The sequence below is a fragment of the Carcharhinus amblyrhynchos genome, chromosome 3 (genome assembly GCF_965287045.1).
Source record: "Carcharhinus amblyrhynchos chromosome 3, sCarAmb.v2.hapA, whole genome shotgun sequence".
Classification (NCBI taxonomy): Eukaryota; Metazoa; Chordata; class Chondrichthyes; order Carcharhiniformes; family Carcharhinidae; genus Carcharhinus; species Carcharhinus amblyrhynchos.
Genome location: NC_137326.1, coordinates 51,655,866 through 51,677,671, shown reverse-complemented (window position 1 = coordinate 51,677,671; position 21,806 = coordinate 51,655,866). Strand labels below are relative to the sequence as shown.

At 40.3% G+C, this 21,806-nt stretch overlaps 2 protein-coding genes across 4 annotated transcripts in view; one reads left to right on the top strand and one right to left on the bottom strand.

Moving 5' to 3' along the window:
• itpr1a (inositol 1,4,5-trisphosphate receptor, type 1a) overlaps positions 1-21,806 on the bottom strand; it is a 516,106-nt gene that overhangs the window by 343,945 nt on the left and 150,355 nt on the right. For all 3 annotated transcript variants that reach the window (XR_013886032.1, XR_013886033.1, XM_080184007.1), the window contains exons 4-5: positions 16,270-16,337; positions 1,366-1,479 (exon numbers count right to left, since the gene is read on the bottom strand). The gene's annotated coding sequence lies outside the window, so the exon portion shown is untranslated. The remainder of the gene's footprint in view (positions 1-1,365; positions 1,480-16,269; positions 16,338-21,806) is intronic.
• The window catches only part of sumf1 (sulfatase modifying factor 1), a 133,779-nt gene that overhangs the window by 1,546 nt on the left and 110,427 nt on the right, over positions 1-21,806 (top strand). The window contains exons 2-3 of the mRNA XM_080184022.1: positions 8,440-8,613; positions 16,632-16,706. Of these exons, the coding sequence (XP_080040148.1) occupies positions 8,440-8,613; positions 16,632-16,706 (249 nt within the window). The remainder of the gene's footprint in view (positions 1-8,439; positions 8,614-16,631; positions 16,707-21,806) is intronic.

Below are 21,806 nucleotides of genomic sequence, written 5' to 3'. Positions count from 1 at the left end.
TCTTTACCTTTCAAAATTCAATTATCTTTCAAAAACTTAATTTAGTAATTGTAAGATTCTATTGGTAAGGTTTGCTAACATTAGGAAAGCCTTATTGGGAGTTGTAAGATTTATTAAATTAATAAAATAATTAACACAATAAATATGGCAGGGCAGATAATGTGTCATAACTTGCAGAATGTGGGAGCTCCTAGACAATAGTGTGATCTAGGATAAGCATGCTTGGAGTAAATGTCAGTGGCTTGAGCAGATTCTGCTCTAAGTATTTCAGCCAGAGGTCAAACTGCAGACACTAATCCATTAGGGAGGGGAAAATTATTTGGAAAGTTGTTCCACAAGGTGATCACACCTCATAAGTTAGGGCAGCAGTAGATAAGGCCAGGGATTCTAAAAATAGTAAAGAGGCAGCGTTAAAGGCTCTTATCTGAATGTGTGTAGCATTCATAAAACGGATAAATTGTTTACACAGAAATAAATATGTATGACCTGATGGCCATTATAGGTTGCAGGGTGATCGAAGGCTGAGGCCTGAAGGATATTTGACATTTCCAAAGGATAAGATGCTAGGAAAAGGTGGTGGTACAACTCTTAATTAAGGATATCATTAGATTAGAATTGAGAAATGATCTTAGTTCTAAGGAACAAAATGTAGAATTATTTCTCTGGAGGTAAGAAATAGCTATTTGTGGGAATAATTTATATCCCTACCAGTAGTTACATTATAGGACAAAGTATAAGGAAGAAATCAATGAGACATGTCAGAAAGGTATCGCATTCATCGTGGGTAACTTCAATCTACATGTAAATTGGTTTAATTGAAGTAGCCTGGTCAATTTCTTGGGGTACTCCATTCTCGAGCCAACCAGGAAGCAGACTATTCTAAACCTGTTAATGAGGGAGGATTAATGGATAACTTTTAAGGTGACAGAAATCATAACGTGATAAAATTTCATGTCCAGTTTGAAGGGGAGAAGTGTGGGTCTAACACAAATTTTAAACCTGAAATAAGGTAACAATGATATCAAAGCAGAACTAGCTAAAATTAACTTAAAAATTAGTTAAAAGGTAGGGTAGCGATGCAGGGGCTATTTAATAACTCACAGCAGAGATTTGTCTCGGTATGAAAGACTGTGAAGAATGTATAGATCGGTGGCTGAATTAACAAGTCTGTATCAAATTGAAAGCAGAGCTGCACAAATCTGTGAAGATTCATGGCCCCTCGGTGGATGGATCAGATTTTAAGAACCAGCAAAGAATGACAAAAAAAATTAATAGAGAGTAGAGAAAGTTAACTTCTTTCAAAAAAAAAAGTAAGAGTTCCTACAAGTAACTAAACAGGATAGACTAACAAAAACTAATGTTGACCTCTAGAAAGCGAGTCCGGGAATTGATGATGGGAAACAAGGAAATGGCAGAGTTGTTGAGCAGGTATTTTGTTTGTCTTCACTGCAGAAAACCTAGAAAATTTCCCAAAGGTATCTGCAAATCAAAACAAATTAAACAATCAGCATCACTGAGGAAAAGGAGCTGGGAAAACTATTAGACTTAAAGGCTGACAAGTCTGAAGATGACCTGCATCTCAGGGTCTCAAAAGAAGTAACTCCTGAGACAGTGGATGCTTTGGTAATCTGTCAAAATTCCATGCATTCCAGTGGATTGGAAAATAGTTACATAACATGTAGATTCAACAAACAAACAACAGATTTTATTGAAGAGCTGTTCTTTCTCTACACACGATATAAAACTGAAAGTAAAACAGCAGCGTAAGTGCATACCCAAATGAAATCAGCATATGCTCACATAATCAGCTCTTAAAGTAACCTGCAACCCTTTTTAAATATGTAACAGAAAGCGGGAAACTTCAAGCCAGTTAGCTAACATTTTAATTGGGAAATTGTGAGACTACTTTATTAAGGATGTTATAACAAGATGCTTCAAAAATCGCAAGGTGATCAGACAGTATCAACATCACTTTGTGAAAGGAAAGTTCTGTTTGACTAATTTGTTAGAATTCTTTGAGGAATTAATAAACAAAGTGGATATAGGGGAACCTGTAGATGTGGTAAATGTGAATTTTCAGAAGTCATTTGATAAAGTGCCACAACAAAGGTTACCACACAAAATAAAAGAACATGGTGAATGGAGTAACATGGATGGAACTAGCATGGATAAAGGATTGGGTAGCTAACAGTAAGCAGAGAACGGATAAGGTGTTTTTTTTTTGCGTTGCCAAGCTATAGCTAGTTGAGTGCCGCAGGGATGGATGCTGAGACTTTAACTATTTGTAATCGACAGTCATTTGGGTTAAGGAACGCAAAGTATGGTAGTTATATCTGCTGATAGTTCCATATCTACCTTGGTATCAAGTTGTCAGGAGGAGGTGGAGAGAAAGGCTGGTAAAATAAGTGGGCAAACAGTTGGTAGATGGGACATGACATGGACAAATGTGAACTTCTCCTTTGCGAGAACAGAAAAGCAACCAACTATTTAAATGGAGAGAGATTGCGATGGGTGTCCCTGGTACGTGAATCACAAAAAGTTACTATGTGGGTACAGCAAGTGATTTGGAAGCCAAATAGAATTTTGACATTTATTGCAGGGGATACGGAATATGCAAGTAGGGAAATTTTACTGCAGCTGTCCAGGATATTGAGACCACATCTGGAATACTGTGTTGAGTTTTAGTCCCCTTACTTGAAAAATGTACAATTACATTAGAAACAGTACAAAGAAAGTTGACTCAGCTCATTAATGGGATGAAGGACTTATCCCATGAGGAAAGCCTCCTTCGACAACACCTTCCTAACCCACAATCTCTGTTACAGAAGAAATAGATTTATGGGAACACTACCACTTGCAAGTTTCCCTCCAAGCCACACACCATCCTGAATTGGAAGTGTATTGCTATTCCTTCACTGTCACTGGGTCAAAATCCTGGAACTCTATTTCTAACAGTACTGTGGATATACCTACACCTCTGGGCCTTCACTGGTGCAAGAAGGCAGCTCACCACTACCTCCTTGAGGGAAATTAGGATGAGCAAGAAATGCTGGCCCAGTCAGTGATAGCCACAACTCATAAACAAATAAAAAAATGATTGAATAGGTTGGGTCTATACAATTAAAATTTAGAAGTAGAGGTGATCTTACTGAAATATATGTCATTCTGAGGGGATTTGATAGAGTTGATACCAGGAGGCAATTTCCATTTGTAAGGGAGACAAAAACCAGGGAACACAGTTTAAAAATTTACAACAGAAATGAGGAGAAATATTTTCTCTTGGTGGCTGTTAAATTTTGGAATTACTTTCCCCAGAAAGCTGTGGAAGCTGGGTCCTTGAATTTATTCAAGGCAGAATAGACATATCTTGATAGACAAGAGAGTCAAGTGTTATAGTGGGCAGACGTGCATGTAATTGAGATGATAGAACCATCAAATCCCTACAGTGCAGAAAGAGGTCATTCAGCTCATCAAGTCTGCACCAACTCTCCCAAGTGTATCCCTCCCAGGCCTTTCTCTCTGCCCTATCTCTATACCCCTGTGCTTTTTTAACCATGGCTAATCCACCTAACCTACACATCTTTGGACAGTGGGAGGAAACCCACTGGGAAAATGGGCAGCCTCCATCCAAAGCTGGAATTGAACTGGGGCCCCATAAGGCAGCAGCAGTACTAGCCATTGTGCCTCTGTGCTGTCAAATTAACCACAATCATATTGAGTGATGGAGCAGGCTCAAAGGGCCAAATGGTTTACTCTGCTTCTGTGCTCCTATGTTCCTTGAGTGCTGGCCTGAGCCTGGGACTCAAGGTATGTGTGCACAAATCATTGGAAGTAAGCAGTTAATAAAGCACAACATATCTTGGTCTTTATAAATAGGAGCATGAGGTCAATCTTTATAAAACACTGGTAGCCTCAACTGGAATTTGTATAGTTCTGGGAACCACAGTTTTTGAAGAATGAGAAGACATTGGAGAGGATGCACACAAGATTTGTGAGAATGGTGAAAAGACCAGGCAATGGGACTGGTTGTGTTGCCCATGCAGAGGGCAGGGACAGGCATGATGGGATGAGCAGTCTTCCTCTGTACGGTAACCATTCTCACTGAGTAAATTTTTGGTGAGCAAGAAAAAGGAAACAGTATTAATAGGGTCTGATACATAAGGGTTCATGTGGGACTGAATAAAATACTGCCCACACACTGATGCAAAAAGGCATTAAACCCAGAGTCAATCTAGAGTTGGATAGTGTTGGGTAAAGACCTAGACAAGAGTCTGCTCCATATCTGTACCCTCCGCTGGATATATGTGTATAGTTATGTTGTCAATAAAGACTTGCTAGTAATATATTTAAGATAATGAAGCCAGCTTCATGGTGACTGAAACAGGATTCTTCAGAAGCAAAGACATACAATCTTGAAAATTAAGGGCAGGACAAATTAAGGATAGCTTCATATGATAGAAATTGAATGCAGGATGTAAATTACTGAATACGACAAGGCCGTTTGGCCTATTTAGTTCTGTGTTTTCACAGGGCAAGTACAATCTGCTCAATTATTAACTATAAATAAATCAGTAAAACAGATCTTTACCAAATCTCCATGGATAACCCTTCATGAATTTTCATGATATTAATATAGTCTTACACCCATAGTCATGAGCAATGCCAGTTTGCTACTCCTGGAGCTGTGTGATTCCAGCTAGACTCAAAAAAAATTTGTTTGATAAAGTAATATGCGTTTGAGTAATATTTTAACGTGTAGTCTTTAACTTCTACCAATAATTGTTCTGGCCTTTAATAATGGAAAAAGAACTGCTGGTATTTGAATAGTGCCATGTGATCTTCTACTTCGACCCGAGGATGAGACTTAGCATCAGTTTTACATCTGAAAAGAGAGCTTGCTCAGTGTTGCACTAATATGTCAGCCAAGGTTAGCTCAAGTCTCATGGAAGCTGTTCTCCTTTGGAACAACAACATTATCATTGAGTTAAGGCTTTACATGAAGAATATTGATAGACTGCTTCACACATACACCATTCAGTGTGAATGTATGGGAAGCAGATGTGTCAATGTGTCAGCAAATATATGCTTTGATAATTGCATTGCAAAGCTAATTGTCTTATTAGAGACAGGTGATTATTGGCTCAACCTTCAAATCAGTATAAATAGAATCAGCTGAAACAGTTGATGTGGGAAAAACATGAAGGGAACCACTTTTTTTTTGAACGATGAACAATTATTTCATGGTCATTAATAGTATTAATTTTGTATTCCAGATTTATTAACTGAATTTAAATTCTATCAGCTGCTGTGAGGTTTGAACCCATATCGCCAGAGCACGAGCCAAGGCCTCTGGATTATTAGTTCAGTAAATTATCACTGCACCAGCTACCTCTCCTGCTCTTTGAGAATCCCACAGACTCACAACTCTCTGAGAAAAAAATTCTCATTGCTGTTTTGAATGCAGGACCTTTTTGTTTAAAACTGTGCCCACCTCCCTTAGTTCTAGTCTCCTATAAGGGAAAACATTCTCTCAGCGTCCATGCTGTCAAGGACTCTCAGGATCTTGTATGGTTCAAGAACATCATGCTTCATTCTTCCAAACCCCAATTGATATGTATGGCACAGTGGTTAGCACTGCTGCCTCACAGTGCCAGGGACCCGGGATCAATTCCTGTCTTGGGTGGTGGTCTGTGTGGAGTTTGCACATTCTCCCCGTGTCTGCGTGATCCAGTTTCCCCCTTCAATCCAAAGTCAATGCAGACTCGATGGGCTGAATGGCCTCATTTGTACTGGAGGGATTCTATGACATTGGCCCAACCTTTCCTCGTTAATAACCCTTTCATTCCCAAAAATCAGTCACATGAACCTTCTCTGACCTGCCAATGCAATTATATCCTTTAAGTAAGGAAACCAAACCTGGACTCTATATTCTAGATGTAGTCACCTCAGAGCCCTGTTCAACTGCAGCAACGCCTTGCTGCTTTTATTTTCCATTCTCCTTACTATGAAAGGAATCTGGCCTGTAAAACTGTTCCATGTGCAGCAGCCTCCTGTTCTTAGCACTATCTTCATACTCATTCACTCTGCCAAATCCAAACAGTGCTTGCTACTGTCTTGCTAGCTAGAATGTAAATATTATATCTAAAATCGTATTTTTAGTTGCACATCATTAACTTTTTAGGGGAAAAATAGGTATGGCTGTGTGGAGTTACACAAGGAACATTCTCAAGAAAGATTGCTATTAATGAAAATGCTTCCAAGTGGAGTTCTAATTTAGTAACACAGGGACATTTATTCACAGGTTACTCCTCCCTGAATGTAATAAAATAAGTTACTGCTGTATTTTTCAAAATTTTAGTGTATTTTTCAAAATTTTAGTGTTTATCAGCAAGATAAATTGCAGATAAATTATGGCCTAATAAATGTGTGCATTCTCCAATTCTTTTCCTATTGCAACTGTTGGAACCAAGGAACAAAAGGTTCTCTGATATGACGAGCATCTGATCCCATCCTTGCAGTCCTTGAGAAGGGGCCTACATTTCCTTGCTCATAAGCAGTGAATCAGTAGTGGAATCACCCTGAACTTTGTATTGTTGGCAAAGGACAGTATGAAAGGTCCATTTCGGCCTTGTAACTAAGAGGATTAAGGAAGGTTGGATCTGGGGAAGATAAAGCCATGAAAATCCAAGTGGATTGGGTGTCATGTATAAAGTCGCTGAAGAAATTGACATAGAATGGCTGATGGCACAGCGACGCAAATTGCAAAATCACTGAGCGCACACTAACATAATGGATGTGTTGGGAATCTGCAGGATTTACAAAGATCCACATGCAGTTCCAAGAACTGAAAATCTGTTGGAGTAGAGTGATTTCTCTGTTGCCTGAAGATTGAGTAGAATTATCATTCAATTGTAATACTAATATTCTATTCCTTTCAATCAATATAAAGATCAGCTATCAAAAGAGAAGTAGTTATTGCTCAAAGCACTCCTCCATTTTAAAGATCAAAATAAATTAATTTGGTGTGGCACAGTTCCAGGGACCTGGGTTCAGTTCCGGGCTTGGGTCATTGTCGGTGTGGAGTTTGCACGTTCTCACCGTGTCTGTGTGGGTTTCCTCTGGATGCTCTGGGTTCCTCCAAAGATTTGCAGGTTAGGTTGATTGGAGATACTAAATTGCCCATAGTGTTTCAGGATGTGTAGGATAGAGGGATTAGTGGAATAAATGTGTGGGGTTATGGGGATAGGGCTTGGGATGGGATTGTTATTGTTGCAGACTCATGGGCCGAATGGTGGCCTCCTGCACTGGAGGGTTTCAATGATTCTATGATAATGTACTCAAGCAGAATTTTGACTGACTTTTACAAAATAATCAAATTTACACTTTCCACTTTTTGAACCTGACGGTTTGGACATCATTCGGTCTTGAGCATCGTTAAATTGTGATTGTGGAAAAACTGGAGTAGGAGCAGGATATTAACATATGATATAATCTAAGCTTTATAACTGCATTACACTTTCATACTAAACCGTGGAACCTGTTTTCTCTTTGTTGGCAGAGCTTCTGTCTTAAATTGGCACACTTAGTTCTGCATGTTCATGTTTCCTGGAGCCTGTCACAATGTGCTTCAACTACTTTTCTGCATAATTGCCCAGTATCATGTACCATTTACCTAGAAGGACTCGGTCATCAATTTAAAGCTGTTCCTCACACTGCTATTTTGAAATTTATTGTTTTGTTCTTAGCAATGTGACCAGAGTGTCTGATATTACACCAGGTTCTCTTCAAAGCTGAAATTAAGGTTTTTCACTATTTAATGTTCACTGTATTTTAGTTTTACATTACTTTGCTATTCAAATCCCATCATGGCAGATGGTGAAATTTAAACTCCATTAATAAACCTGGAATTATAAAGCTAGTCTCAGTCTTGGTGATTGATGTATCAACAGTTACCATAAAAACCCATCTGCTTCACTGATGTCCTTTAGGGAAGGAAATCTGCCATCCTGGCTTTCTGTACATGTAACTCCAGAATCTCAGCAATGTCGTTGACTCTTAACTGCCCTCTGAAATAGTCCAGCAAGTCATTGCATTCAAGGGCAATTAGGGATGGACAACAAATCGTGACCTTGCCAGTGGCACCCACATACCATGAATGAATACAGGGAAAAAAATTATCCAGATTGCTTTGTGAAATGGTTAATATATTGTGTGCATTCTTATTCCCCAGCTAAATTAATGAAATGCAAGGTGTCCACACAATATTGAAAGTAACTTCCGGCATTTAATCTTTGACTATGTGATTTTTCTCGCTTTTAACAAAGCATGTTGTGGTTTTGTAATCAATTGACCGGTACAGAAAGCTGATATCGATCATACTCAATTCAATGAGGTCAAATGATTGACCACCATTACCAGTATATTGTTTCTCTATTTAAGATGGTTCTGATACCAGGCGGAGTGTTCACTATGGGAACCGATGACCCTGGAATACCTCAGGATGGAGAGGGCCCAGCCCGAAAAACGCACATTAAACAATTCTACATGGATATGTATGAAGTCAGCAATGCTGAGTTTGAGCAATTTGTCAGAGCTACTAGCCACAGCACAGAGGTACAAAATGTTTTATGCCTTCCTACATTTCTCATATTATGCCATTTCTGGAACAAAAGTATCTTGAGTCATTGCAGTATTTCTTAATGTGTCTTAATTTGGATTTCTGGCCTGGACTAGGACATGGTCTTTTAGTTTCTCACTATAAATTGGAAAAATTGCTCATATTTAAAGCTGAAGTAAAAATGTGTGGAAAATGGATGCCAAGATAAAGAGCTTGAGATTAAGTGGGGTGCTTGAGTTGGAAAGGCAAGGTCTTTAGAAGAGATTGTGTAGGGAGAGAATGAGAACAAAGTGATAAAAGGCAAGGCTGCCAACACTTTGAGGGAAGTGGAGGGGACAGAATTAGAGAAATGGTGTGTCGGACTATAGGAAGCAGGGGGAGGGGAAGCTTTGGATGGATTTAAACAGTGCAGACCAACTGACAATAATTGGCTACAGTAACATTGCTCTAAGGTGGTGGTGAGAGAAGGTGTTCTCAACTTGTTCAAGTTGGAAGCCACTTTCTTTTACAAAACCTATACCTGCCAGCCATGCAACAACTGCAACCTTTCGGAAACTAGAAAATCAATTTCTTGCTCCTGAATTCATTCCAGTCTGGTAATGGACACGATGAATATGGCCTGGCCTGACCTTCCCAAGTCCAAATTTCATATCTGTTCTCCCAAGTGTCATATTTATGTTCTTACATTTGTAAACCAGTGTGTTTACAAATTAGATTGCTGCAGCTTCCAACTGATAATGCAGGCATTGTCTACAATGGAGTGAAACAGCAAAACTTTCCCTCTGCTCAAGATTCTCTGCAAATCTGGTCTTGGTTAGAGAATCATTCACCTATGGCAGTCATCAGTAAGAAGAGCACAGCCAATCAGTCCTTTACAATGTTGTGATCTGGGTAGTATTGCAGAAGTTTGGAATCCCATTTAATGTCCAGAACTTCCATTTTGCTTCAACTGGCATGCTGTACTTGCAGCATTTCCCATTGATGGGAAACATTGTAGCCACTTTCTAACATGCCGGTTAGGTACAACTGGCCATGCTAAATTGCCCCTTTGTGTCCCAGGATGCATCGGTTAGAGGGATTAGCGGAATAAATACGTGGGGTTACTGGGATAAGGCCTGAGTGGGATTGCTGTTGCAGGCTCGATGGGCCAAATGGCCTCCTTCTGCACTATGTTGATTCTGTTTTCAACAGCACCTGCCATCTCTACCATGAAGGATAAGGGAGCAGGTGCATGAAAACGTCATGACTTCCAACTTCATCTCCAAGTCAACTCACATACTATCCTAACTTGGTTATCAGCATTCCTTCTTTGGGTTAAAATCCTAGCAATCGTTGCCTAACCGTAGGTCAATTCTCTGAAGCCAGGTTAATGTTTGTACTTCTGGCTTGAAAGCAGTTCAAATCCCAAATCATTGCTGAAGCAGAATTGCTGGAAATAGACTGCAGAAAATCTATAGCGCACCGACTGATGTACCACTCACTTTCTTCTCATTCTGTGTTCCAGAAGCCACTAACATTGAACTTGGGAGAACTGTCTTTGCCAAAGTTATTTCAAGCAACAGTTTTGCAGGAGCTGATGTACAATATTTCTTTTTTTTTAAATGTTGAATTACTTATTTTTCTCTTTATATGGGGTCTATTCAGACTGGAGTCAACACACTTAGTGTTTTGCAATTCTCAACACTCCCTGAATTGTAGTTCTGTTTCTTTAACTTCACTGTGGTGTGCACTGTTTACAATCTTTTCTTTGGTTCTGGTGGGTCTGTAGGCAATTGCTTTTCTTTCCAGAGATCCATCACACTCTTTCACTCACACAGCTGAATACCCATCTTCTGTGCTGTAACTGTTCCTTGCAAACCACAGCTGTTGCCCATTGTATGAATTAGGAGCAGGAGCAGACCACTCAGCCCCTCAAGCTGATTCCACCATTCAATAAAATGATAGCTGATTGTAACCCTCCCTCCACATTCCCATAGTCTCCTGATAACCTTGCTTATCGGGAATTTATCTTACTCTACCTTAAAAATATTTAGATTCTTGTTTTCAAAAGGTGGTGAAAGCAGAGGTACAAAGACTCATGATCTCTTGAGAGAGGGTGGCACTGTGGTTAGCTCTGCTGCTTCACAGCGCCAAGGATCTGAGTTCACTTCTGGCTTCAAGTGACTGTTTGTGTGGAGTTTGCGCATTCTCCCTGTGTCTGCATGGGTTTCCTCCGAGCGCTCTGATTTCCCCTCACAGTCTTAAGATGTACAGGTTAGGTTGATTGGGCATGCTAAATTGCCCCTTAGTATCAGGGGGACTAGCAGGATAAACACGTGGGCTATGGGGATAGAGCCTGGGTGGGATTGTTGGTGCAGGCTCGATGGGCTGAATGGCCTTCTTCTACACTGTAAGGATTATATGAAATAATTTCTCCTCACCGGTCCTCTCCATATCCACCTTGTCAAGATCCATCAGCATCGTGAATGTTTCAGTCAAGTCTTATTATTCTGAACTCCAGCGGATACAAGGCTAGCTTGTCCAAACTTTCTTAAGATAACCCATCCATTCCAGGTATTAGACTGGTTAACCTTCTCTGAACAGCTTCCAATATATTTGTGCCCTTTCTTAAATAAGAAAACTGTAATACAATATTCCAGATGTGGTCTCACCAGTGCCCATTATGTTTAAAGCATAACCTCGCTATTTTAGTATCCAATTCCATTCACAATAGATAGCATTCAATTAGGTTTCCTAATTGCTTGCTTTACCTGTGTACTAATCTTTTACGATTAATGGTTTCACACAACTCTAGTCACTCAACTCTCTATTCACTCCTTCAGTGGTATAGTTTTTAGTCATCTCTGCTGTACCCTCTGGAACTTGCTTTCCAAACAATATTGCTCATTGAGAGGGTTATCTAAAGCTTTCATAGTACTGTTGGAGATGGGTAGGGGGAGGGAGAATTTTTTCTGGTGTTCTCGCCAACAATCATCACTATTGAGAGAAAAAGCAGATGGTCAGGCCGCATCACTTTTCTCTTTGTGGGACCTTGCTGCATTTGCCTTTATTACAGCTGTAGCCATACTTTGTGTGGGATGCCCTGAAAATGTGAAAGGTGCTGCATAAATGCATTTTTTAAAAATTAACTAATGGAAAGCTCTCATCTCCAGAAACCCCACAGTTGTTTCATCACCCCACCAGCAAAATGATGACAAATGTATTGGAGGTAATGGGAATGAAAAATCACAAAGTATTCCGATGCAGTATTTTCCTATAAAAGCACTAATGTGTTGAATGATTGGCATTTGTGCCAAAAGTGCTACAGTGGACTGTATGGGCCATGAGTTGGACTCCCGATCTCTGCATTCAAATACAGTGATCCCATGAAGTGAACAATGACTGCAAACTGTAGAGGTCCTATGGAGGCATGAGAAGCTGAGTTAAACAGAAGAGATTAGAGAGATTTTAAGGGAATGAAAAGGGCAGAACAGGAAAGGGGGTGGTCAAGGTAGAAAATGTAGCTGGTCTTTTAAATCAGGATATTGAATTTGTTGATCAGCCATGATCATAATGAATGGCAGAGCAGGCTCGAAGGGTTGAATGGTCTACTTTTGCTATTTTCTATGTAAGTACTAAGTTGAAATCTGGTAGGCTCACTTGCATAAAATGGAAGTGCAGAAGATTCTAGGCACATATGCTAGATAGCTTATTTTGGCATTCCTTAAAATAATGAGGGAGTTATGGGCCAATTGTCAATTCTGACTTATTCTGGTGTATCTTGCTACCTTTCCTTCAGGTTGAATTCTTAGTTGCCATTATGCATAAAAATCCTTGTTCAATTTTTTTGGTGCCAAATGTTTCTTTTAGTGGCTGTTTATGGTTTTAGTAGAAATAACAAACCAACAATCCTTCAAAAGGCAATTATTGCACCCCAGTAATGGATTTGCAATTGATCACGTTCTCTTCGATCATATTAGTTGGCAGCTTAGTAATGGCTTTGACCAAAACGAATATTTGAATTTATTTTCACGCAGTGGTATATTCCAGTCATCTGTGTAAAACCATAACAAGTGAGTTGAAATAATGAATGCCTGAGCAGATTATCTTAAATGAATTTTGTGCACCAGTTGTTGGTGTATGTTTGATAGTACAGATATAGAACCTCTGAAACATGTCACTCCTGGGCTGTTTGTCTTTTAATCTCTAAGAAACCCTAGTCTGATCTCCCGTGATAGTAACCTGCATGAATGCACACTAATATAGTGGGCTGCCCTATGTTACCTATAAACTGTTGATACTATGGAAATAGTTCTATTCATGTAATTACGTATTCATTGTGATTGAAGTTGTTTTCTGCTGATGTTTATTGTTCATAATCACTGAATGGAAGCGATTTATGTTCCTGTGCCGACTGAACACAACAGTAGAAAATGCCGAGTAGAAAGTAGTAAAAGTAAAGATGCTATAGTCCCAGATGACCCATAGGCTGCTCCCCCTTTGAGGGAGAGAGCTGACTGGTGGTTTAACCTGAGGATCACCACACTTCAGACAAGGGGAGGGTTGACAAGGCAGGACCTTTATGAATTGCCTCAGCCAGTATCAGTGTCAAGTCGCATCATGAACCAGGAATCCAGCCAACTGACCTAACCAACCCCTAGTGTAGTAAGTATTGGATTGTGTGTGACTGGATTAAAACTTGGTTAGCACTGGTGACTCAAAGGGACCTGAGTTTAATCCTGGCCTCGGGTGACTGTCTCTGTGGTGTTTGCACGTTCACCCTGTGTCTATGTGAGTTTCCTCCAGGTCGTCCGGCAGTCCAAAGTTGCGCAGGTTAGGTGGATTGGCCATGCAAAATTGCCGTTTAATGTCGGGGGATTAACAGGGTAAATATGTGAGGCTAAGGATATGTGAGGTCCAATTTACATTTGGGATACTGCATCCAGTTCTGGTCGCCACAATACCAGAAGGACGTGGAGGCTTTGGAGAGAGTGCAGAAAAGGTTTACCAGGATGTTGCTTGATGTTGAGAGTCTTAGCAGTTTTGGGCGCCGCACCTGCGCAAGGATATTTTGGCCTTGGAAGGAGTGCAGAGGAGGTTTACTAGGCTGATACCGGAGTTGAGGGGGTTGAGCTATGAGGAGAGGCTGAATAAACTAGGCTTGTACTCGTTAGAGTTTAGAAGAATGAGGGGAGATCTCATTGAGACGTATAAGATGATGAATGGGATGGATAGGATAGAGGTGGAGAGACTCTTCCCGCTCAAAAAAGACAGTAGGACTAGGGGGCACAGCCTCAAGATAAAGGGGAGGTGGTTTAGAACGGAGTTGAGGAGGAACTTCTTCACTCAAAGGGTGGTGAATCTCTGGAATTCTCTGCCCGTTGAAGTGGTGGAGGCTGCCTCGCTAAATATTTTTAAGAAGCGAGTTGATGGGTTCTTGATAAGAGAGGGGATTAAGGGTTATGGGGAGAGGGCGGGAAAGTGGAACTGAGCCACGACAGATCAGCCATGATCTTATTGAATGGCGGGGCAGGCTCGAAGGGCTGGATGGCCTACTCCTGCTCCTATTTCTTATGTTCTTATGTTAACTATGAGGTGAGATTGAGTAAACTACGGTTGTTCTCCCTGGAAAGACAGAGGTTGAGGGGCGACCTAATAGAAGTTTATAAAATTATGAAAGGCATAGATAGGGTGAACAGTTGGAAGTTTTTTCCCAGGTCGGAAATGACAAACACAAGGGGTCACAAGTTCAAGGTGGGGGGGGGGGCAAGATTCAATACAGATATACAGGGCGACATATTTTACACAGAGGGTGGTGGGGGCCTGGAATGCACTACCATGCAAGGTGTTGAGGCAGACACACTAGGATCATTTAAGACTTATCTAGATAGCCACATGAGCAAACTGGGAATAGAGGGATACAAATCGATGATCTAGTTAGGAACACATGATCAATGCAGGCTTGGAGGGCCGAAGGGCACATTCCTGTGCTGTATTGTTCTTTGTTCCCCTAGTTCCACATTCTTCCACATAGCGAAACATCCTCTGTGTCTATCTTGTCAAGCCCCCTCAAAATCTTATGTTTTCAGCATCTCATTCTTGTATGAGTATTGGGCCAAGCTACTCAACCTTTGATGACAAGACAAATCCTTTCATCTGAGAAATCAGCACACCTAACCTTCACTGAATCTGACTTTTTGTGATTTATTTCCAGGGATACCCGGGTTCACCCATACTGCATTATCCTACAGAGCCTCCCTGTTTAATATTCTGCTTTTCTATTCTTTTTGCGAAAGTGGACAATCTCATATTTTCCCATATTATGCTTCATCTGCCAGGTTTTTGCTCACTTGTTACCTATCGAGACCCCTTGGCTGACTTTGTGTCCTCCTTACAACCTGACTTCCTATGTATTATATCACCAGAAAGTTTGGTTACAATACAGTCAGTTTCTTCATCTGAATCTTGAATTTAAAGTTTATTTATTAGTGTCACAAGTAGGCTTACATTAACACTGCAATGAAGTTACTTGAAAATGCCCTAGTCGCCACAGTCCGGCGGCACCTGTTTGGGTACACTGAAGGAGAATTTAGCATGGCCAGTGCACCTAACCAGCACGTCTTTCGAACTGAGGGAGGAACTTGGAACAGCTGGAGGAAACCCACACAGACACAGGGAAAACGTGCAAACTCAGCACAAATGGTAATCCAAGCTGGGAATTGAACCTGGGTCCCTTTGTCCCAACTCGCTGCTTCCTGTCAGGTACCCAGTCCTCCATTTATGAATGCTGAAATATCAGTCCCAAAACGCTGAGCTCCTGTCTTGTGTATTAACTTTTTGTGGTGCTAGTAAGAACATAAGAAATAGGAGCAGGAGTAGGCCATCTAGCCCTTCGAGCCTGCCCCGCCATTCAAGAAGATCATGGCTGTTCTGAAGTGGATCAGTTCCACTTTCCCGCTTTCTCCCCATAACCCTTAATTCCCCTGTCTATCAGAAACCTATCTACCCGTGACTTAAATATATTTAGTGAGGTAGCCTCCACCACTTCACAGGGCAGAGAATTCCAGAGATTCACCACCCTTTGAGTTAAGAAGTTCCTCCTTAACTCTGATCTAAACTGCCCCCCTCCTTATCTTTAGGCTGTGTCCTCTAGTCCTGCTATCCTTTCTAAGCGGGAAGAATCTCTATCCTCTACCCTATCCAACCTCTTCATTATCTTATACATCTTTATAAGATTCCCCCTCACCCTTCTAAACTCCAACGAGTACAGACCCAGTCTATTTAGTCTCTCTTCATAGGCCAACCCCCTCATCTCCGGTATCAGCCCATTGAACCTCCTCTGCACTTCCTCCAAGGCCAATATATCTTTCCGCAAGTGCGGCGACCAAAACTGCACACAGTACTCCAGCTGCGGCCTCACCAGTACCCTGTACAGTTGCAGCAAGACCTCCCTACTTTTATATTCTATCCCCCTCGCTATAAAGGCCAACATTCCATTCGCCTTCTTGATCATGCGTTATGTGTGCATCATGTCTACTGATTTCCCTTTTATCCAACCTGTTACATCCTCAAAAACACCAATAATTTTTCAAGTAAATTCTGTGAAAGAAATACTCCAATGCATTACACACGTCACATCAATGGCACAACTTGATTTGACAGTGTTTACTCACTGTGGCTGGCTTTGGATGCAGTGAGCAGCACCCAAGATGGTGGTTCCTATTTTCTGCTCTGTCTCCACCTGCAAATGGAAGGAGGAAAGTTAAATGTGTCAGCATCCCGTCATGAGGATTAAAATCGACCTTGAACATGGATAGTGAATATGTGAATGTACAAGAAAAAGCAAACTGTAAAGAATGTTATGGGAATGAAGTGACATTAGGAACACAATATTCAAGATGTGATTGAGACCATTGAAGAAAAGCATAGGAAGTTTGAAATGACTGAAGCAGTACTGAGGCTTTTAAATCCAAAGCAAATCAAGACCCTAATTTTCTGAAGTTAACACTCCATTGTTGTTTCTTTCCGTCATTAGGCAGAAATATTTGGAGACTCCTTTGTCTTTGAGGGGCTATTGAGTGAGAAAGTGAAGAGCACCATAACCCAGGCTGTAAGTACTGCACATCTCACACACATACATACTGTCATATATAGGTTTGTGACCTGCGCCGGTTCAAAATCCAATGTCAGCAAGATGGGGTCATAGCTTAAAATCTTGAGATTTATTTTACTGCTGATGCAAATAACTAAACATTTTTCAGTGGCACAGCAGAAAATAGGGCATGATTAATTTTTAAAACACACATTCTTCTGGCTGTCTTATTCATCTATATATTAAAATTCTTCATTTTCTTATAATGATTTTTGGCCACACTTTTATGCCAACTTTCAACTGTTTGTGAAACTTTTTTTCCCTGTGGTGTCTCCCTATGTAATGTCCTCATTATCCAAGGGATGCTAATCAGAGTTCAAAGATGCCATCATATCGCAAGCAGAAGAGGTAGGCCACCAGACCTACCTCCATAGGGATTGAACCTATGCTGTTGGCATTGTCAAAAAGTATGTTCTACCCAGCTGAGCTAACCAGCTGCACGCAAGGAGCTTTTACAATGCAAACTCTGTATGTGAAGCAGATTCCCATACTGATGGAGTTATAGGATTTGGCAAGTGGCTGGTGCTGTGCCGTGGTCTTTTGAAGTATTTTTTGGGTACTCTCTTACAATGTTGTGTATTGAAACACTTTTGTTTGTTCATTGTCTGCGGAAAGAATACAGAAAACCACACAGCTAGCTTGACTATAGCTCTTCACACACCATGTCCTGTCAGGATGCCATCCCATTCTCTCAGTTCCTTCTCCACAATCTCTTAATGTACGTCATCAGAACCATTGTTAGCCTTTATCATCACCCCTTGCCTTTTTGTATGTGCCATCCCAATCAATTACAGCTCCTCCCCTCCTATTCACCCTCACAATATAAAACTTGTCCTATTTTCCTCGAGCACAGTAAGAAGTCTCACAACACCAGGTTAAAGTCCAACAGGTTTATTTGGAATCACGAGTTTTCAGAGCGCTGCTCCTTCATCAGGTGATCACTCTGAAAGCTTATGTTTCCAAATAAGCCAGTTGGACTTTAACCTGGTGTTGTGAGACTTCTTACTGTGCCGCTTTCTTGCTATAATCTCCTGCGTGTGTTACTGCACAACTGTACTCGACACTAAATGAAGTAAATAGTTGCATTTATACCGAATGGTCTTTTGCTGCTGAGTTCTGCAGTGGTGTCTGTTGTCTAAGTTTACTTTTGGTACTTGACCAAGTTGTCAAGTGTTTGAAATTTGCTAGTAATAAGCATATTGCAGATCTATAAATTCTCTGCATCACTCAAGAGTTCCTATCTGGCTTTATTCTGGTGTCTTGCCATGTGCCGCACAGTAAACCTCATTCTGCCAGCTGGTTCCCAATTGGAATGTTAAAATCATCTGATATTAATAAACTGTATAGAATTGGTCGAGGCTTCTAAGTATTGTGGGCTTCAAATAGCAACTGGTGGTGTGGAAGAAACACTCATGTTCAGAGCTAAACACCTCCGATTGCAAATGCTCCAGTAACTTTGTGACTCGTGCCATATTTTGCTATACTTGATATAGGAATCTTCTGTAGCGAATCTGATAAGGGAAAGAAAACATTACAAGAAAATCCTTTAAGTATTTTAATTCCAATTGGGTAAAAGTTAACCCATTTATCAACAGAATTCCGTGACATTTTCAATCTATTTATACTTCTCATTTTCATAAAAGCTGTAATTTGCATTCAGCATAATCAACTGAAACATGTGGTTGTATGCAGTAAAGTAAGACTTTATATAAGGGGCCATTGGTTGGCAGGTTGAATGGTAGGGTTGAGATAGCAGTAGGATGAAGGTATAGTGGGCACAAGTGGCTTGAAGTTTTGTGCTTGGCTGACTGTAGGAATTTGTCCTTTACCTGAGCTGAGTAAGGTTGTGTAGTAATGCACAAAAAGATTAGAGGTTTTTATATCGCTGCACTGTCACTCCCAGACTGACTCATGTCCCTCAGATGCTGTACATGAGTGTCTGTGATAGTGGGTGACAGAGATTGTTTAGTTGCATCAATGCAAGGTTTTGCGCCCTTGCCCTGTGGCAGAGAGTGGGTGAGCAATGGGACCAATTCCATCTTTTCTGAACTCCAGAAGAGAGGTGGTTTTGTGGATCATCTATTGTCTTTTTGCATCCATTGTTTTTTCAATTGTCAAGACATCCCCTATCTATCTTTCTCTAACAGGCGCATCAAAATAATCTGGGATGCCCATCTCCTTGACTACAATTAATGTTGCCATGACTACCCAACAGTGGATGTCTTTTTCAAATAAAACAGTTTTTCAAATTTTGTGATGGGTTTTTACAACAATCAACAATGGTTTTATGATCATCATTAGACTTTGAATTTCAGACTTTTTTTATTCATTTTAAATTTCAAAATCGTGTTGGGGTTTGAACTCTCGTTCCCAGACATTACTTGGGTCACTGGATTACCAAAACAGTGACAATACCACTACACCATTTCTCCTTTGATGTTCCCACAGAAGTAATAGCCATAGAAAAAAACTATGAAGCAGTGAAGTTGGAATTTCTTCCTTCCCCCAATTTTAAAAAAAACTCTACTACCATTGTTCTGTTTAGTTTAAGGTAGCGTTATTCATTTTGCATTAACTAACAGTGCCATCATGAACTGCAGGTTTGATGAAGCTTGTTTACATCCCTCAGGAAGTTAGATACCTCTCACCACTTCTGTTTCATATATTCTGTAGTATCTATTTCAGTATTGCTATCACCAAAAAATAATGAGTAATAATCCTCTAAATTTCTCTGTCTGTCTCTGCCCTAGTTTTATAATCGCTAAACTATAGATTCAGTATCTATTAATAATTTCTCCTCTTTTATATAACCTAATTTAAAATCTCTACAACTGTTAATAGGCTATTACCTTGATACATATCCCAGTTTTACATCACTCGTGTTTTAATGAGTTTCTCTCTGTCTGCAGGGTGTTGAAAGGGTGGAATTCAATTTGGTGCTTGGGGAGGCTGTGCAATTTTCTGGCAACTCAACTGTCTTTCAGCTTTGATTTTTTTTTCCTCCCTACTTCCCCATCTGCCCAAACCTGTTTAAACAACAGCACAATAGATCTACTTGGCTTACCACGGTATAGGTCATTTAACTTTATTCAATGCAGAAGTACCATTTCACAATGAATCACAAACTGCTTGCCATTTTTTATCTTCTCTGAGGTATCATTTTCCTTTCACGCACTCTTTATTTTCTCTAAAATTCCAACACTCCTCCAGGCAGCACAATTTAAATAATTTTTATGGTTATTTAATTGTCTTCTGTGGAAAGCTCGTATGTTATCTAACTTCTGTGTTTCCTATATTAAACCAGCAACTTCAGAAGTCCTTCATTGGCTGTAAAATGATTTAGAAAATCCTCAGATGATGAAAGGTACTATATGAAGGTCTTTTTTTTTCTCTTTTTATGTAGACTAGATATGAGTAGTATACAATCCCTCAAATGTGTTATAGCAAAATGACCAAGGGCAAGACCACAGTAGAAACCTATCATTTGGCCTCAGTGCGTTTGAGTTAATGAGAAACAAAGTTAACCTTTGCCCTCTTTCACAATAACTATCCATTAACCCCTGCAGCCAGTATTATCTTTGTCAAGGTCGATTGAAGGCAGGATATAGCCCAGCTGTGGTTTCCAGTATAATTGAATAGGTTGGCAAGAGTGCCTTGTAGCAGCGAGCACTCTGCTGCTGTGAAGCAAAAACCCACAAAAATTAATCAACTCCTTCAAATGAGGAGGTGCAAGGGAGAACATGACAAGGCAAAAAACAATTATGATCTCAGCCTGACTAGCTATTTTGGGAATAACTCTGTGTCCTGTTATCAAAATGTACTTTCAATCATATTTTATCTCGGATATAAAAGTGAAGATAAAGGAAAATCACATGTCTCTTGCATTATTGTTATCAAGATCCTGTTTGTTGTAACCTGGCAAGTTGTCCACTGGGAGATTATTTGTCAGTAATTATTTACTATTATTATTGTTATCCAAAGTTGAGCCTTCTTCCCAGAGTCCCACTTTTATAATGCTTGTAATTCACCTGGGAAATGTAAACATTTAGAAAGCTACGTTTTCTGTGTGAATTGCGGAAATCAAATATTAAAACCGGTTTAGCCATTGCAACACGAGTTCGGAACCCGGAGCCACAGAATACATGATAAATGTTGGTTTGATCCCCGCTGTTACTCACGTCCCCATCTGAGATCTAGCATAATGGAGGGAAAAATCAGTGGCTCTTGGTTACCTTTGCACAGGCAAGCGATACTTCAATAGAAGGCTCATTTGACATTGATCTCATCAGCTGGTTTTGAAAACCATTATGATGACTGTTTCTCTTGCCATGAAAATCAAACAGATTTATTTTTAAGAACTTTTCTGATTTAGCTGCGGTGGTTTATTCGGAAAACAGACCTGTTGACCGATTGTTTTGTCCTTCCTGTTATCCATTGAGCTGCAGGGAAAACAGGAGTGTTGAATTTGACAACAGTAATTTCCATCAACTTGGATGTCTCATGGTATGAGAAAGGTCATCTGTCTATTGTGAACATATCCTTGTGCTTCCTCCCTAAGCTGAATATCTGGTGATATTTTTATCTGATTAGTTTAAGGGAGCATGTTCTAACTTTTCCTTCTGAAACCAGAGTTAGACTTAGGTGTGTTAGTCTTGGCAAGATGATTGGTGAACAACACAAAACTTGAGCTTATAATCTAGGCCAACCTCCAGTGTAGTGCTGAAGGGGAGCTGTTGCAGGTACGGTTTTTCATACGTGATGTGAGGAGACCCCACCATAAAACGTGCAATGGCGATATCTCAAGGAAAAGCTGGAGAACTTTAGCCTCTTTTTCCCCATCGTCCCATAGACTGTGACCATATTCATCCTTCAATCCGCTTTATTGAAAATGCAGGCTTTCCAATTATAATCACATTGCTGATTGTGTGATTTAGCTGCTTAGCTATTCACAGCCACACTTCCAAGTGACAATCATTCCAAAGTACTTGGTTAACTGTAAAAGGTTTTGGCATGTTCTGGGGTGGAGAAAGGTGCTATGTAAATGCAATTTCTTCTTGC